Source organism: Hippichthys cyanospilos, chromosome 1, assembly GCF_059441005.1.
Source record: "Hippichthys cyanospilos isolate Australia breed blue-spotted pipefish chromosome 1, RoL_Hcya_1.0, whole genome shotgun sequence".
Classification (NCBI taxonomy): Eukaryota; Metazoa; Chordata; class Actinopteri; order Syngnathiformes; family Syngnathidae; genus Hippichthys; species Hippichthys cyanospilos.
The window spans coordinates 26,654,089-26,671,696 of NC_142369.1; the positions used below are offsets into that span (position 1 = coordinate 26,654,089).

General features: G+C 39.3%; 2 protein-coding genes across 3 annotated transcripts; both read right to left on the reverse strand.

Annotated features, from left to right (window-relative positions):
* Positions 1-982: 982 nt before the first annotated feature.
* On the reverse strand, positions 983-6,466 carry gins4 (GINS complex subunit 4 (Sld5 homolog)). Its single transcript, XM_088422684.1, has 8 exons — positions 6,219-6,466; positions 6,073-6,159; positions 3,527-3,640; positions 3,345-3,442; positions 2,577-2,665; positions 2,415-2,505; positions 2,223-2,327; positions 983-1,865 (listed from the first exon to the last, which is right to left on the reverse strand). Exons 1-7 carry the CDS (start codon positions 6,309-6,311, stop codon positions 2,231-2,233), a joined length of 669 nt encoding a protein of 222 aa, XP_088278810.1. The 5' UTR covers positions 6,312-6,466; the 3' UTR covers positions 983-1,865; positions 2,223-2,230.
* A 1,009-nt stretch (positions 6,467-7,475) lies between these two features.
* Positions 7,476-14,904, reverse strand: arid5a (AT-rich interaction domain 5A). Of its 2 annotated transcripts, none has more exons than XM_088424315.1 (7): positions 14,787-14,904; positions 14,215-14,273; positions 10,330-10,480; positions 10,199-10,251; positions 9,085-9,182; positions 8,851-9,007; positions 7,476-8,779 (listed from the first exon to the last, which is right to left on the reverse strand). In XM_088424315.1, exons 1-7 carry the CDS (start codon positions 14,833-14,835, stop codon positions 7,715-7,717), a joined length of 1,632 nt encoding a protein of 543 aa, XP_088280441.1. In that variant the 5' UTR covers positions 14,836-14,904; the 3' UTR covers positions 7,476-7,714. The 2 variants fall into 2 exon arrangements, with proteins under 2 accessions (XP_088280441.1, XP_088280449.1); XM_088424323.1 differs by lacking the exon at positions 14,787-14,904 and adding an exon at positions 11,097-11,213 and having other exon boundaries at positions 14,215-14,254.
* Positions 14,905-17,608: the final 2,704 nt, after the last annotated feature.

Consider the following 17,608-nt stretch of genomic DNA (forward strand, 5'->3'; position numbering starts at 1 on the left):
ATCAAGGAGAAACACTTGCAAAAGAAGACGATGACAAACAGGAAGTTATTCACTTTGTTCTAGCTTTACTCAGGTTTACTCATGAAATATTTTTGAGGCAAAATCTGTAAGTTACTTTTAGGATACTATTATGTGCACGATGTACGTATGATATATATATATATATATATATATATATATATATATATAAAAATAATAAAATGTACATATAATATTATGCTCTATGTAGATTATAGGTGTCAAACTCCAGTCCTTGAGGGCTGGTATCCTGCAGGTTTTCCGGTTTTCTCTCCTCAACACACCTGATTGAAATGATTAACTTATTAGTAAGCTCTGGGGGAGCTTCAAAATTATCCTAATCAGGTGTGTTTAGGAGAGAAAACTGGAAAACCTGCAGGATATCGGCCCTCGAGGACTGGAGTTCAACACCTGTGATGTAGATGTACATGTACAACTAATGGTAGTTGGTAATGGTAAATGGTAAAAATCATTCAATAGTGGTGGCCCTATCAGCAATAAATAGTTGTCATGCAAACATGCCAAAGTTGACCTACAAATGAGGATAAAGCTTGTACTTGTACACGGTCCTTAAGCTGGATATCAAAGACATCAAATAAATCCCCAAACGGCTTTCCATCCCCATCCCCCCATCCTAAATGCAGTAAAGGAGTCAACACGGGTCATCTGTAAAATGCACCACTGCTGGCTGCTTTTGTCCTGAAGGAATGGTGGTGAGACTATGATGGCATGCGTGACGCCAAGGATTACAAATCACTCTCAGCATGTCCGTCATCCAACGTGTCAGCCCTGGCTGAAGTCAGTGGGTGAAAGGGAGCGCTTGATACCCGACGCGTGCTGAGATGTCGGGACCAAAATAAACATTTGCCTCACAACCGACTAAAGCCTTCAAATACATTACAAAGGGAAGTCACATTATCATAACATCTAATTGGGATTGTGAGGGAGATGAAATGGTCACAAATTTCATGGATATTTTTATTGGTCACATTTTAAAAATACAATTACCTAAAGTCGTGCTTATTAAGCAGCTCTTAGCAAAATAAAATGCATCATAATTAATAACATGAACGCACAGCTTAGTTCAATCAGAACTTGTTCTCTTATGGGGTCAAACTAATTGACAATTCAAGTGAGTGCATACAATGAATACTAATTGCTCCCGCTGAAAATTACATAACGAGACCATTAGAACAATTATGTCAAAGAGAAGACAAGGTAAAATACAACTTAGAAAACAGAAATGAAAAGACACACAAGAAAATCAAAGCTTTTCCATACTCAAAGTGAAGTGTTGAGTACAAGTATAGATTTACAGCCAATGGGAAAACTCACTATAGCCTGTTCACATGACAACCAGGAAATGTTTGATACAAAGTGAAATGCGCATAGGCATTTTGATTTTTTTTTCCTAACAATTAATTTGATGAAATAAATATGCCTTAACCTCTTTCCATAAAATTTTGGGCCACTGGCCACAGTCTGAGGACAGGGAACTATTTAGGTAGAATTTGCTTTTTGATATGGTTCTTTTTTTTCCTCGGTCTTTGTTCGACCAAAGGGGCTAACAACAGCTATAGAAGATAACGTTTAAAATCAGCAGTTTAAATAGTAAATGTCTCTCATGGTCACCACCCCAAATGGTGAGTTTACCTTTGCAGGCTTTTAATGCAGCACGGAAACTGTCCATTCCTCTTCAGCATTACAACGTAGTAACGGGAAAATATTAAGTGGATCAGTTGTGCCTGCATTTGTCGCTACGGGGACACCAATCGCACATGGAGCACACGCGTTGAGTTGTTTTATGACCATTTAGAGGCCAAAGCACCCAGAATATAAACAAGGACCTGAAACACAAAGTACATTGTATATTAGCTGCATTACGTACATTGCCGGGTGAATTCCACAATCACACCGATAAACAATTGCGAGTGCTTATTCACACATGGTTTTTTTTTGTTTGTTTTTTGTGGGGAGTCAATCTACCAAGAGAACACAGGAAGCCCAAAGATTTTGAAATCCGGAACTTAAGAATTACGAGGCAAATGTGCTAACCACTTGCCCACAATACTGCTTAAATTAGAACACAAGATTTATATAATAATCTTAATGACAAAGCAAAGGAGTTGCTTATGTAAGATGTACAGAAAAATCTGCATGAGTGCATGAGCTTAAGGGGCAGTGTGGACTTGAGCCTTACTTACCTTGACATTTAAATCAACTGTGCAGCTCCACTTGAAATAAGTGGTGCTATGGTTCGATAGCGCATGAGATGCTGAGAGCCCTCTTCAAGATCCACAACGTACTCTCTGGAAAAAGAGATGAAATTGCCAGAGACGCTTATGTAAAAAAAATAAATACATAAAAATTCTGAGCGCCTCAAGAGACAGACGTACCTTTGATCGTCAGTTTCTGGCTCCACTAAAATGTTCTCTTGTTTCTCTTTCACTCGCAGGAACACAAAGGAGTCCAGGCATGGTGCTGGTACTGAAATACCATGATGAAGACAATCAGTATTCAATCAGTATTTAAAACTAGAGCAGGTTGGAAAACCATACCTGCTTTGAGCATGTCAAGTGACTGGAGGATGGGGGGCATGTGGCTCAGTGCCACAGACTTCAGATGGCTTTCTGTGTTTGCAGAATACCTGGTTAATGCACATATACACAACACGTAAACAGCAAGAATGCACCTAAAATGCCATTTTTACAACCAGACATTTTTGTATTACCTCCCTCCCTCTTCCCTTAAGCCAAACGCTTGATAAAAACGTAAAAAAATTAAATAAGCAGAAATAAGTACATAAGCAGTATCTTGCATTTTATTTTTGCTGATTGACCAGTGCCCTGCCCCGCTTCCGTCATTGTCAGTCCTCCATTTTTTTCCCGCTGAAAGTCCGTCGCCACCTCTGTAAGTAAGTACTTGGGATTTAATGTCTGGACATATTAAAAATTTGTTTTAGGTATTGGATGAGTAAAAGAAAGATTTAAAACCAACATAGTGTTCTTATTCCTTTGCCTACCACAAGAGGGAGCCCACGTACCAGCACATAGTGGCAAATGCATGAATCTTTCTGGAAATGTAATAGGAACTGTAGGATTTCTTCAGGTGATCAAGCTTTCTACTGTACAAACAAAACTACACACAGTAAGGCGGTGTGAGTTCGACATGCGGACCACGAGGCCAGCGGGCATGGTGACTCAAAAGTAAGGAACTATGGTATTTTCTTTAGGCTCCAGCTAAACAACGACCGCAAACACTCAAAGCTGTTTATATAATTAATGGATGTGCTTAAGAGGTTCCGTGAACGTGAATGCTCTGCTCACTCTTTTGCAAAGGCGAACTCCTCAGGTGAAAGCAGCGCTGGTTCTCCTTGGCTGCGAGACTTTTCCCTCTCAAGCACATGCGGAAAGAACCTTTCGATCTAAACTCAAACAAAAACATGACCACGATGTCAAAGGTTATGAAGGAACATTGAGGCGCACTAACATTTGATGAACTGCTTGACCTTCTGCAGGCGAGAGCGCAGGTAGCTGCATAGCACAAAGCGGATGCGGTCAATCTCCATGCGATGGATGCTGGCCTTGGGGTCACCTTTCTTCACCCTCTGCAGGTTTTCTTCCTGGTGAAAAGAAAGGATGACTTGATAGTGTGGAATACACAATCATACAGTAAATCACCATGGACAGAAAAAGTCTGCACACCTTTGGTCACATGCCAGGTTTTTGTGATTTAAAAAAAACAAATGAGGCCATAAAAAAATAATTTCAGAAGTATTTACACCATTCAAGTGTCCTACAAAGTGTAGAAATCAACTGGAAAAAAAAGCAAAAAAATCAAACAATGTTTTCAAGTAAGGAAGTAAAAATAAATTACTGTGGTAATGTGGCTCTTCTAATGAACCCAAAAAAAAAGCATTTACGTTTTGCGGCAATACTGAGGCCCCAATTAAAGATTTAAAAGGGAATAAAGAATGAAGAAAGGGGTTCTTTTGTTGACATGCAGCAGTGTTGTGCTTGCGCCAAACATAAATTTTGTTATTACTTTATGTCTAAAAAGTTAAAAATCGCTTCCTTGGACCATGATGCAGTTTTCCACATTGGTTTAGGACGGGGGGGGGTCAGCAACCTGCGGCTCCAAAGCTCTTTCATTCTTGTGTTGCGGCTCTCCATGCTTTGTGAAAAAAACACTACCTGGACTAAGATAGAGCGACATCTATCGGATATGGTTGGAGCAACAGGACACAAAACGCGATGCGAGACAGCCAATCAGTTTCTGAACGTAAAAACAGGGAATATAGTCCAGCCTTCCAGATTAAAAGCACACATTTTCAAAGTCAGATATACCGGTAAGTAAACGTTACAAGTTGAAGTGCCTAAAGAATTCTTCACACAGAATATATACATCAAAAATCAAGGAGAAATCTATTGTTATAATTCATCACACTGAAACCTTGAGAAATTATCACTTCTGTACAGTTTTTTTTTCATCATATTACGATAATTAGTCAGCATATAAAAGAAACAAAGCGAAATTTAAAAAAAAATTGTCATATAAAAATTCCTATATTCATTCATCGCAACATGAGATTCTACTGCTCATTAATATGGCTGCTCGTTGAGGAGGAGTAGGATTCGGCTATTGTTGCGCTTCTCGGGAACACATACAGGAGCTTACTATGGACGACCTGAACACTGGGGATTAGGGGATTTAAGTGTTTTGTCCGAGATAAAGCTTGTCCAGTCCTTGAGTTCTGGTATCCTGCATGTTTTTGATGTTTCCCTCTCCGACACACCGGCTTCAAATGATTAAGATTGTTATCAAGCTCCTGCAGAGTTTGGTGATTATTAAACAATGCAAACATGCAGAATATCATCCCTTAAAGCATGCCCACAAAGTGTGTAATGCAGTGTGCTTCTTATGAGCAAGATCCGGAATGCTTTAGCATACATTGCAAAAATACTCCCATAACAAATGATCCTTATAGCACTTGTAATTTGTTCATATAGTAACACATGCCCATTCAGATCATTTGCTTAAAAAGCCATAGAATACTCAACACTGCTGACTTCTTGGGCTTCTGGATCACTTGATGGCACCATAAAGCAAATGAAGCACCATGAAGCTTTGAACCACGTGCAAATTAATTGACTGCAAACCTTCAGTTACTTCAAGAATCTTCATTTGGCCATTACAAGTCATCTGTATTCCAGATATATGAAGGTGGGAGATTGTTGTCAAAAGCGCCCGTACTCGCCCAAAATTCCTGCAGCTCTTACAATGTTGCTCCCAGCCTCTTTGCTGCCCTCCAATTATTTTTTTTCTCGTGATTTAATCAATTTATTTTTCCTCCAATGTCCATCTTCGACAGTGGGGGGTATACCCTGAACTGGCCGCCAGCCTTTCACAGGGCACACAAAGGCTAAAAGAAATAAAACATAAAATAAAACTCACAAACCCACCTAATGACAATTTTGAGTGTCCAATATACCTACCATGCACATTTTTGGAATGTGTGAGGAACCCAGAGAAAACACAAACAGGCAAGCCAGAGAGAACATGCAAACTTCATATAGGAAGGCCAGAGCTAAAAGTGAACTCGCGACCAGTTTAAACTGTGTCAACCCATGTGGAGCTTTTTTTTTCCAATTGAGCTACGCAGTTTTTACTAATGGCCACATAAATATCTTGCGCTCATTCTTCATCACCAAAGACTCATCTGAACAAGAGGGTGCGGACATATTTACTCGTATACATTATCTTCTGCTCCTACTTTTGTACATTCTATAATTTGCTTTATCTTATGTACGGCCCTGTTTGTATATGCTTGAACATTGAGTCTGTGTGTAAATTTGATTGATCGTGCCATGATTCAAAATGTCAGTTTAGTAGTATGTACGTGAACCAGCAAACAAAACTAATAAACGGCGATGTTTGGAATCAATTTCTCGTGAGTCGGCGTTAGACAAACGTTACCAAGGCGACGCCGCTGCGTCTAATCAGAGAAACTTACGTTGTTTTTCTTGATCATTTTTAAAAGTGAGGGCACCGTACCATGTGGGTGAGTTGCTCCATGACACATTCCACCACCTCGGACTGGTTGGCCAGCAACTCCGGTGAGAACTTTTCATTTAGCCAAGCCTGCCATTGACAGAAACGTTAGGACTGGGCCAGTGTTGTTCAATACAGCGACAACTCACCTCCTCCAGTTTCGCGATCAAGTCGGCCGGAGTCATGTCCTCCTCCTGAGATTCTTCTTGGCTGATGTCGTTGTCAGAGCGCGAGTCCGACATTATTTCGTTAAGGTGCCCGAAAGGTTATCCAACACTTAAACTACGTGTTCTCGGGTTGAGTTGTAATTTCGAACGATAATAAACGCAATCCGGCTAAAAGTTTTATTGCTTGGTTTGCTAGCTAACCGGAGGCAGGAAGGAAGGTACTTGTTTATTCGCGCCACTGACTGAGGCCGTTCTCGCGAGACAACGCAATGATCGTTCAAGGCAAAGCTTGTTGAGCGCTCTCTGTGGCAAGCAATGCTATAAGGCTCGCCACACCATACCGTTCATAGTTTGTACATTTTATTTTTGTGTATGACAGCAAATCGTAGCGGTCGAACAATTTTGTTGGTATTATCTGCATTGTTTTTTTTGTTCTAAATGATTATTTTGAAAAAAAGTTGCAACCACAATATAATTTTAAGAAGTCACTATCGTTTGATCGTTCATTACGTGCTGTGGACAATAGCTAGCCTAAAACATGTCATGTGGTTGTCATGATTGTTAGTGATTATTCGATAGTTTAAAATACTAAAGCATCAATCTTACTTAACTGCGCTTATCAAGTCAAATTAGATATACAGTATTGTAGTTCCCTGATTGCCCTTTGCACGATACGTAATTTTGCTTACTACGCCATAGAGATTATTCCTGTGTTGTTTTAATTACAGTGTGATAATTTTATTTTTCATTTCACATGATTCATAAGTATGGTCGAATTTGTGGTTTGTGTGTTGTGTGTGATTTTAATTCCCCCCTACGGAATACAAATCTCGAAGAGTCTGAAACATTGCAGAAGAAAACGTTCACAAAAACAGATTTTCTCTTGTTTTTCCCCGTCAGTAAAATTCCATAGTCAGAAGCTGTGTGACTTCTGAAAAGAAGGTCAAACAATCATTTTGAGACCAAAAACGACTTTGATATACAGTAAATGTGAATTTCCCCTCTGTGGTTCTAATAGACGTTATCTTCTTCTTTTAAAAGAGAATGATGAAACTGTGACATAGATTCAGAATATTACGTTTTATTTATTTATTTTTTTGGAATGGCAACATCATGCAAAATGGCCAGACAATTTAATTGAAACTTCCTTATTTGAAGTGTTCAATAAGGGTTCACCATTTTGTAGAGATGGAATGAAATTGCCACAAATAACATTATTGTTGAAAATATGAGCTGAAGCCAACATATGCTGGGTGAGGACGCTACTTAACTGTGTGTGTTTTAACTTTAAATAATACTTCATAAAATGAATACAGTACAAAGTTTAGCCTTGAGATCATAAATTTAAATTGGGTAAGCTGCACACTGAGTAAAGGGTGGCATATTTGACTCGCGTTTCAGTCATCTGCAGGTCCTTCATCATAATTCTTTTTTTCCACAATTCGAAATTGCTGAGGCTTGGAGATGAAATGAAAGCATTACAGTTTGTGTTGAGTATAAAGCATGGGGATGGTGTACGCTGTGTGGGGAGCCCACATAGGAATGGCGTACGGGTACGGGTTGATGAAAGCAGAGTGAGTCGGGCTGATAGGAACATGGCCGTAAGGGAGCCGAGTCTGAGGTGTTCTCATTCTGGGGAGGAAGGTCGGCTGCTGCAGCGTAGTCCGAAGGTGGGAGTCTCTCGCAGTCGTGTCGTAAGACGGCGTCATACAAGTGACGTGGGAAATCCTCTGCTGGGCGGGAGAAAACTTTGCTGGCAATGCCCTGAATGCTTCCCAAGAGAATGGGAGCGACGGGATATTCGTTAAAGATTTGCCATGATATGGTAAAGCAGCTTGTTGAAATCTGCGGGCTGGCCGGATAGGAGCAGGTCGCGGAAGCTGTGCAGGTGTTGTCAAAACTTTCATGAAGCTAGAGGAAGATTTTGGAACACAGTCAGACTTCAATTTGGTAGAGGAGTGAGAAGATGTGAGGTTTTTGGAGCTAACTTTGGGCTCTCTAATGTGATCTCTGTCCTTTGAGGGGTTGACACTGTCTTCACAAACTCCTGAAGGATCCTTTGACATTTGTCCCATGGGTACGTCATTACTTTGGATGAAAGAGTCGGGAGACAAATTGGAGCTCTGTGCAGAGTTTCTTTCCTCCTCTGATGAAATGGAGCACGGGGATGGGTTCCGGGAGGAGAGTGAGGTAGAAGAGAGAGGGCGAGGCGAGCCGTCGGAGGAGTCGCATTCGTGGCTGCCAGAGGCCGGAGGCGTGGAGCGCTGAATAACAGAAGGCCTGTTGCTCTCATCCCCCTGCGGATTCGCTCGAAGGCTGGCTTGCGCTACGCGCTTCTTTTTCTCCAGAGGAGAGATGACCTCTCCGATAGGCGAGAAGACGTTTGCAGGCCAGGGTGTTACTGGAGGGCCTTGCAGCAAGTGGGAATACACATATAGGTCGGGCGCAAGGGGCACTTGGTGGTCGCCAGCGTTTGCTGACCAGAGAGCAGAACCGGGATGCGCCACTGCTTCACTCTCACTAGCAGCTTCTGAAAGCAGCCCCTGTAAAGCCAAATGGATTGAAAATCCGAATATTTTATACATGAGAAACATTCTGTATAATGATTTGATACCTCTGAATTGTCTTCTCCCTCTGCCTTGCTTCTTTTCCCCTTCCAAGCAACTTTTATTTTTCCTTCGGAATTCCTTTTATAAGGCTTCCTTGGTTTGCAGGGAGGCAGAGGCTTATCAGCTTCTCCTTTTAGGTGCCTTTCATAAGGCAGCACTAGCCTACGTCATGAAACAAACTGGACAGTTAAACATCAGATGATTCATGAAATCTATTCGGAAGAGATGAATGGCTCTACCTCTCATAGTGTCTGCGAGTGCAGGTTGCGGCACTTGTGCTACCGGGACTCCCTCCCAGTTCGTCGTACACTTTTTTCCATAGGCGTCGCGCTGTCACCTGTTGATGATATCACTCTTTTATACTGGTCTTTAAATTTATCTGTGCACTGAATGGACACTTTCTCGGTTGAGCAACTGTTAAAAATGCAAACAGTGCATGTTTGTTTTTTTTTACAATTTTCTTTTTTACAATGGAGTTTTATTCCTACAGCAGGAAAGTAACCAGAATTTATACATATGTTGGAAGGCACCATGTTTTATCACTAACCTATGTAAAACATACTAATGAAGTCAAGATTCAAGAAACTACTTGTGCGAAAAACACATGTACGGTATAGCTAAAATACCTGTAACATAATCAAATGAAATTGAGTTAATACAGTGGCAATGAAGCAGCTAGTTTTTGCTGCCCAACAAAACAAAAACATTCTTACAAATGATTAATTCCCTTTGTCTCATCATATTATATATATATATATATCTAATAGGGCAAATTAGGAGTAAGTCATGTTTCTGCCTGTTTTGTCTTATTTTTTTGTTTTTTTGTCAATATACTAAAGTGGTTGCTGCCCCATCATTTTTTCCTCATGAAATATTCCAATGATGAAGGATATTCACTTTATGCAGAATACAAGCAGAGAATGCTTGTTTTTTGTTTGTTGGTGTTGTTGCGTCTGAATAGGTCGGTAAAAATGAGCTGTCCATCACTTCTATTATTGTATTCTAGCCAGGAATTACTCTATGATGCAATCAAGTCTTCACTATAGTTAACCAAGCGGTGACTCATCTCAGAAGCTGTCTGTGAAAGGTAGATTAAAATATATTTCACCAAGCCGTGCAGATTACCATGTTCTGTGCGGATCAGTTTGAGAACATGAAATGGTAAAGTGACTATTTATTGCCACTAAACCGCATTGCCATATGCAATGATCAGTGCCATACGAGCTAATAAATAGTGGTGATAAACTGGGAGCTTGGGATGTGTCTGCTTCAATTCCACTTGTTAAACATAAATCTGTTTGTTTGCACAGGCAGCCACTATGTACAGTATTTTCAAGCAGTAGATGTACTTACTGAATTGTATCCACCTAATTTCTCAACTGCGTTGAAGATCATCCAAAGGTCAACTGTGATTAAAAACAAACAACTTGTAATTCAAGATCACAACTTAATATTCTTACAGTGTTGAGCCGTCACAAACTCACTCTGTTTGAAGCCTAAATGTGGGATCCGTTCAATGGGAGTTCCCCTTTCCTTCATGAAAGAGTGCAGACTTGATACAAATGACTTTTCCTTCATTGAGCTAGGTTGCGAGCCTTCCTTATATTTTTCACGGGCCTCCATGAGTGAAGAGGTCTGAAATGGAGAAAGTGCTGAATTAGGATGCCCATTCATCCATCCACCTATCCAAAAACATTAGCAATATTTAGGAGGATTTGAAGGTAATTCTTGATACAAGCCAGAAGAGTTCACTTGAGCATTTTGTTATATTATTCAGTACAATGTCCGCGTAATACTTGTACAAATGAATTTAAAGTGGGAAGTATACTATCATTGATCGTGAGATATAATAATATAATGATAAAATAGTCTCCAGGCTTGACCTAAACAAATACCAATGATGGAACACTGATTGGCTGCCATTGTGTTTGGCATAAACTGATAGGCTCTTGGGTGCACAATGAGATGATTGTAAGGAAAGTTTTTTTTTTTTTTTTTTTCATCTCACGGGGGGATACATATATGGTTGTCAAACTCCGGTCCTTGAGGGCCACTAATGTGTATGTTTAAGATGTTTACCTCCTCTAACACACCTTATTCAATTCCTCAGGTCATCAGCGAGCTATGCGGCAAACGCTAACCATCCCAACCATTTGAATCAAGTGTGTTGGCCATGTTGTGTGGCCCACAATAACCAGAGTTGGAATAGAAAATAAGTGCTTTACATTGAGATTTTTTTGTTGTTGCCTACCTTGTTAAATCATTATTGATAATTGTGAGAAATCCATTGCCTTGATAATTGTCTTACAGATTGGGACTTAAATTGACCTATGGTCTCATCAACCTGTCATCTCAACACAGATCCTGCCTGGGGAGGAAAAAAGGCAAGTGTGGGATTTTACTCTGTGATTGCATTATGCTGGAAAATGTCCTTCACAATCTTAAAAAAATAATTCCTCGAAACATTTCATACATAACTACTGCATAGTTACTGCCCACTAACTTGGTGAAAGGAATTGACATTGTTACTATTTGTGGTTTGCAAGGAAGTAGAAATGAAACAATGAGAGTCGGCACAAAAGCATCTTATTGGAGAAGTTTACCCGAGCGCTGAAGAGGAGAAGCTGTTATTAAAAGTTGTGCACATGACATTGAGTTTGAACTATTGTTGGCAGGCGAATATTCAGACATTTCGAATCAGCCCATCACTTTCTACAGAATGGTCGTATGAAGAACCACAATGGGCGCTATCGATATTCCCATTTGACTAAACACATGAAAATGCAGTTGTTTTTTTTTTTCCAAAATAATTTTAGGCCAGCCGCTGTACAACAAAGAGCTCAAGGTAGTTTCATGTTGAATCAAGTTCCTCTCTGTGGTTCCTGGTTCCGAGAAGTCGGCTAGCTCAGTGAGTAATAGTGAAGGTGCGGGCCTCCAGGCGAGCCCCGACTGAGTCACCCCTTGTCTGCTCGGCATTGCTCTTTCCAGCGTTGCCCTTCCACCGGTTGGACCCTCCACGCTCTAGTTTTTCCACACACGGCCCATGCAGTCTTTGTGATCCAAAATGAGAGTTCTCTGTACTTTTGTACCTCTGAAGGCTCGCAGTAAAATTGGCAAGCATTTGCATTTGGGGACTTCTGCTTTCAGACATACCGTATCCTAAATGATACTGTACAATCAAGCAGTTCAGTTCATTTCATGAGGATTGACAGTGTTTCTAATTTTTGTCTCCCTGACTGTTCCCATTCCTAGTGATGCGTACTAAACGTGGGACAATATACTGTAGTTACGTCTGCGGAGCAACGAGATCAAAAAGTGAAGTTTATCTGCCAGCTCAAAAAAAGAAAAAGCAAAAAAGAAAAAAAATCAGTAAGGACCATTGATTCTTTTTTCATAGGATTACAGCTCAACATTTTGGTTTTGGTTTGCTTTGTAACATGGTTTGATATTAAAAAAACTGAAACTAATGTAGCGGCCTACACAGGTGAGCTGATGATAGGACCAGTCACTATGGTAACATTTGATATTTTCTGCTATAAAAAAACAAAAACAAAGCAGTAATGAAAGAATTCAAAAATAGAAGGACTCAATTGATCTCATACTTTTGAGCTGTGAAATTCTTCAAAGGTCCCATGCCCCCGCTATTTTTAATACAGAAATCTTTGAGGCCCTTTTATCAGGTTTGCAAGATCATTTTTGTTGGAAATGCTCACAATGCTATTTTTGAAGTTATTTTGCTGTGTCTTAAATGCCTGGCATTTATTGTTAAAGAGGTACTAAACTTGTTAAGCAATTTTCAGTTGTTTAAACGTTAAAGGGCATGTCAACCCCTAAATTCTCTTTTCAGTAATGTTGTATTTGGACTCACTTGTCTAAACATGGCATTCTGATCAATATTGTGTTTGTAGCATTTTTATTTAAGCAGCAAATGCCGCCTGGTTTTATCTGCATCGGGGACAGACATTTTAGTACTTGCAGTTGCCTGAAAATGATATCAAACTTGCTCAAGTACAGAGCTCAAGTAACAACAAATCGGAGCTCACGTGTTTTCTGAGCTGAGCCGTGATTGGTCATTGCTTGAGCCTCGAGCAACGGTGATGTCATTTTGAATTCATGGCAAATGGCAAAATGGCTTACCCTGATATGGATAAAAAAGGTGGGGTCTCCGCATTAATCAGCATGCTGTGTGGTGCCACACATAACACACTTTTGAAAGGAACACACAGTTGTTGTGTTACCCTTTCATATGTTACTAATATATAATAGAATTTGTTGTCAATATTAATAGAATATAATTCATTTGATCGCTTTTTTGTTTTCATATAGAATTAATCTCTTTAAAAAAACATTTTCCCCCATTTTCTGTCAACTGAAAATGACATCACATGTGCTCAAGGCACAGGTGACAGCCAATCTCAGTGCACCTGTTGTCTGGGTTTGACCATTGGCAATATGAGCCGTGATTGGTTGTCTGGGTTTGTTTTTGTTCATAGCTCCTGTATTTAATGGATACTCATATATTACAAACGTGATTTTCCTACATTAAGAGACTATAACATGCAAATGTTTTTGTGTTGATATGGTGTTGAATTTGATCATTTCGTGGACCCTTGCACAACTTGAAAAGAAAACTACGAATTTGCATGTTTTTTTTTTTGTTTTTTCTTTTTATCATACTATATAGTCTGTGTTCCGCAGGTTATCACCTATTGGGGTTGAGATTGAGGACGCATCACGATAAATGAGAGTCACAGAATATAGCCTTTGAACTGAATGTCATTATTGAGCTTAAGATGGTGTAACAGTAATTTTAATTGTACTGTAATTTGAAGAACGAAGGTTACGTTGTGTTAACGTTTTTTTGCTGTCTTGGTTTAACTGTCTGACCATATTTCTTTGCAAGTGTTTCAAATTGGCATCGGAAGCTTCATTGAATATCCTTCCCCATCTGCCGCATGCTGTTGATTTCAAACTTTTTGGGAACTACATGTGGCCTGCATTTCCAAAGGTCATTGCAGAAAGCACCGGCCTGGGAAAATGTGATCAACATTTTGCTGCATGTCACATTGCAGCTCGCTTTCAGTTACCAGAACAATGCGTGCAGTTCCTGTACGGGGAACTAAAGTGTCCCTTCAAAGAAGAATCATGCGTTCCTTGTTACTCATTTCAGAAGCAGAGTTGAAATGCCACAAATGATCAAGCTCTTCAAATTTGCACTCCTGATGAAATTCGGCAAAAAGGGAAATGAGAACGCGTCTGTGTGTAGTCACGTCTACAGTCACACATCAACTGTAACTGATGAAAATAGCTCAAAGGGCAATCAGCAGGCCAACAGGCGTTTGAGTAGTTTTACTAATAATTTTTCTTACCTCTTCGGGTGCCTCCATGTCTTCTTCACTGACCGCCGTCACACTCTGGTCCTCGTGAGCTGAACAACAAACATCAAGTATCATCGGACATGCAACTGTGCATCAGGCAAACCAGCAGCTGTTTGGATGGCATTATCGTTTATTGTCAGAATATCCCAACGGTCGTGTGAACATGGGAGTCTGATATGAAACCACAGGTAACAAACCACTTCCTGCTCACAAACACAAGCTCTTGTGCACACCACTGTACCATATTGTTATACGCAGACTACAATGTGCGTTCAATCAGTTTGAAGCCACAACAGAAGATGCAGTCATGTTAACATTACAGTCATACATCATTCTAAAATACTGTAAACACCGCAATTCAGAGGTTTTGGGGATCACATCAAAAAGTTCTTATATTTTACATCAGTATTGTATTTCTGCTACATTCAGACAAAGATCCTTTCAAAAACATTTCAAATTCATCCAAAACTGTAGTGTAAATATGAGTAAAATTGGATATTCAGTGATTGAGTCCATTGAGAATACGAATAGAAAATTCACTCTTTAGAGTGTAGCAATCTTACATCTTAAAATGAATGAAAGTCCCTTTAGGCCCGAGGTGTCTGCTCTCATCTCTTCAACCGCTGTATCGTTTGTGTGTAAAACCAATATGCTCCTTTTCAGATGGCTTGCTTCCTGTGCTGCGGCTTCAAATTCTAATTCTGCTTTCAATATAACCCCCGACTTCTCTATTTCGTCTATGGGAGTTGTATTTGAAATGTAGCACTTGCGTTTCACAGATTAATTGTCCCAATATACTGTATGTACACAACTAATGTTTTCTTTGCGTTCGTTCGGGGTACATACAGTAAATGTATTTAAATTTCTCATGAACACGTGTTTTTTTTTTTTCGGTTCATGAACATTAACCATTCAATGTAAATGTACTTTACGATGAATCGTTCTCTTTATACAGAAGTCAAAGTGGCTGCTGTGAATGAAAATTAAAAAGTGATTCTCACCCATCTCGAGAGGATGTCTTCCAAAGGGAGTATTTTTTGTGACTGTCGATCAAGCATTGTCAAAAGACGATGACTCTTACATTGCACGCACTCATGGGTTGACACATATCACAAGTGCATCCGCGCACACACATGCACACACGCATATTTTTTTTTCTCAAGATCTTATCTCTTACAACCATGCTTCATATTGTCATGCACTATACTGTATGTGCTTCACTTGTTAGGTTTGTTTAACCTTGATTTGACACAATAATGTTTTGGGGCTCACTTCTAATTTGGATCCTCATCAGTTCATGACTCGTCTATAATTTCGGACAATCCTCTTTCTCAGTCAAAGCCATCAGAGAATGGAACAGACTTCCGAATGACCGAAAACCAATGCACAACACAAAAACGTCTGTGTTATGACAAAAAGATGACTCTTGAGCAATCAATGTTGCCAACATTAAGTCGCGCTATCTGATATCCTGCCAACGCCATCCATCCATCCATCCATCCATCCATCCATCCATCCTCTGTTGCTACTGGTTAACTTTGGCAAGTTCTGTGTCATCGTTCTGTGTTTTTTTTTTGAAGTTCAAACGACACAAAAATAAGTAAACAGATACTAAATTTAGCCGTTTAAAGTAGTACTGTAAGTACAAAAATGTTTTTCAGACACTTAATACTTTTACATGTATTAATTGTTCATGAAAATACATTGGTTTCCAAATTAATGATAGAAATACAGTATATATAAACTTGTCACTGTTGCAATTGACAAAATAAATTTTGCAGTGTCCCTTTAAGAGTCATGAAGTTGGCACTTAATAAAACTTGAAAAAACAGAACATCCAAAGCACAGGTGTCAAACTCAAGGCCCGGGGTTCAGAACCGGCCCTCCACATCATTTTATGTGGCCCGTGCAAGCTTATTTCGCGTCAAGTTTTCGGCTAAAATACGAAACTTGCAAGTTGTGTTTGACTTTTAAAATATTTTTGGGGGAAAATAAAAACAAACAAATTTGAATCCCAATCTCGAATCTAGAACAGTTTTTACCAGCCTCTGATTTCAAGACCCGCTAAGCGTGTGACAAACACACATAAAATTGATTTGATTTATTTGCAGTCATTCAGGCCCTCTGACACAAACTATAACTACAATGTGGCCCACGATTAAAATAAGTTTGACACCCTTCATCTAAACCAAAATAGTGTCAGAACTTAATAACTACTTAACATATGAATACTAATGAAAAGTGCTTTTGTTTAATTGTCACTACAGAGTAAATTCAACACATTATTTTCTGATTGTTGAATTCAACATTCCAGAATTAACAAGCAGACAATGACTAATTACAGTAACTGATATTACGTTAATACGAGCATTCTATACAATAAAGTCTATTGTAATATATCGAATCCTCTTCCCAGTTTTCTGTATTTGTCGTTTCAAGAGAATCTTTCTCTGGCATTAGTGAAGGTTGATTTCCATATTAGTTTTGGTGTAGTTCTGCCCTTCTTGACTCCAAACCCACAATCTCCACATAAAAGTTTTAGAATCTGCAATCATAACTTGTGGTAGTAGTCGGCAGAAAATCATTGCAAGAGCGGCATTTTAAGTTCAAATAAAATTTTATTTTATTTGGTGAATCCGTGTCTTTTAGTTGGAAATTACACAACATGTGGCACTTCTCTTATCATCGTGGTTATGCTAGACTTAGAATACTGCTTTAAGCTTTTGAGAAAAATTGCATGTTCCACAAAATCGAATGGGATAAGGGTTGTGACAGGAGAAGTGAGGTACATAATGTCAGGACGCAAGGCATCATACTGTATTAGAAAATGTCAAACATATACAGTGCATCTTATATTTAATCAAACTGCCTGAAAATTATACAAGAACATGTTTTTAATAGTGAAATAACCTCTATGGTTTATGGTCTTTATCCTGATTTTAAAAAAACCCTACAAGAAATAGAATAGCCGCAACTCTAGGTCTCAGCATCAAAGTTATACACTCATCACTTTGATACAATCAGGTCACCCTCATATTTAGCTGTAGAATTTTCCCATGACCAACAACAAGCAAAAGTACACAAATATCACACATGCTGCAGCAGTGTCTACCTTTCATCTATCTACATGTTTGATCACCAACATAAAGGGGACACCCATTGCTGTAGATTGGGAAAATCATAGTTTCTATTGTACTATTGTACTCTGTCAAATTGTCTATAGACCACAACTGACTTACTGCAGCAAGTGTCCCATGTAAGTTCAAATTACATGATTTATTATTAACATTATCCATATTAATGAATGAAATCAGAGTAAAAGGTTGTGTTTTTATGAAGATCACAAAAAGATGAGCCTAAACAACAGGACGACAACAAATGTATA

Bases quoted from the DNA above. Each gene is read 5' to 3' on its own strand.
- gins4 (XM_088422684.1), bottom strand. From the start codon at position 6,311: ATGTCGGACTCGCGCTCTGACAACGACATCAGCCAAGAAGAATCTCAG. The intron at 3,641-6,072 runs GTACGGTGCCCT...TCTTTTCACCAG, and splicing joins TGGAGCAACTCACCCACATG to GAAGAAAACCTGCAGAGGGT. The intron at 3,443-3,526 runs GTCAAGCAGTTC...GTTTGAGTTTAG, and splicing joins TGCGCTCTCGCCTGCAGAAG to ATCGAAAGGTTCTTTCCGCA.
- arid5a (XM_088424315.1), bottom strand. From the start codon at position 14,835: ATGAGAGCAGACACCTCGGGCCTAAAGGGACTTTCATTCATTTTAAGA. The intron at 10,252-10,329 runs GTGAGTTTGTGA...TTTTAATCACAG, and splicing joins ACATTTAGGCTTCAAACAGA to TTGACCTTTGGATGATCTTC. The intron at 9,008-9,084 runs GTAGAGCCATTC...TTCATGACGTAG, and splicing joins ACTCGCAGACACTATGAGAG to GCTAGTGCTGCCTTATGAAA.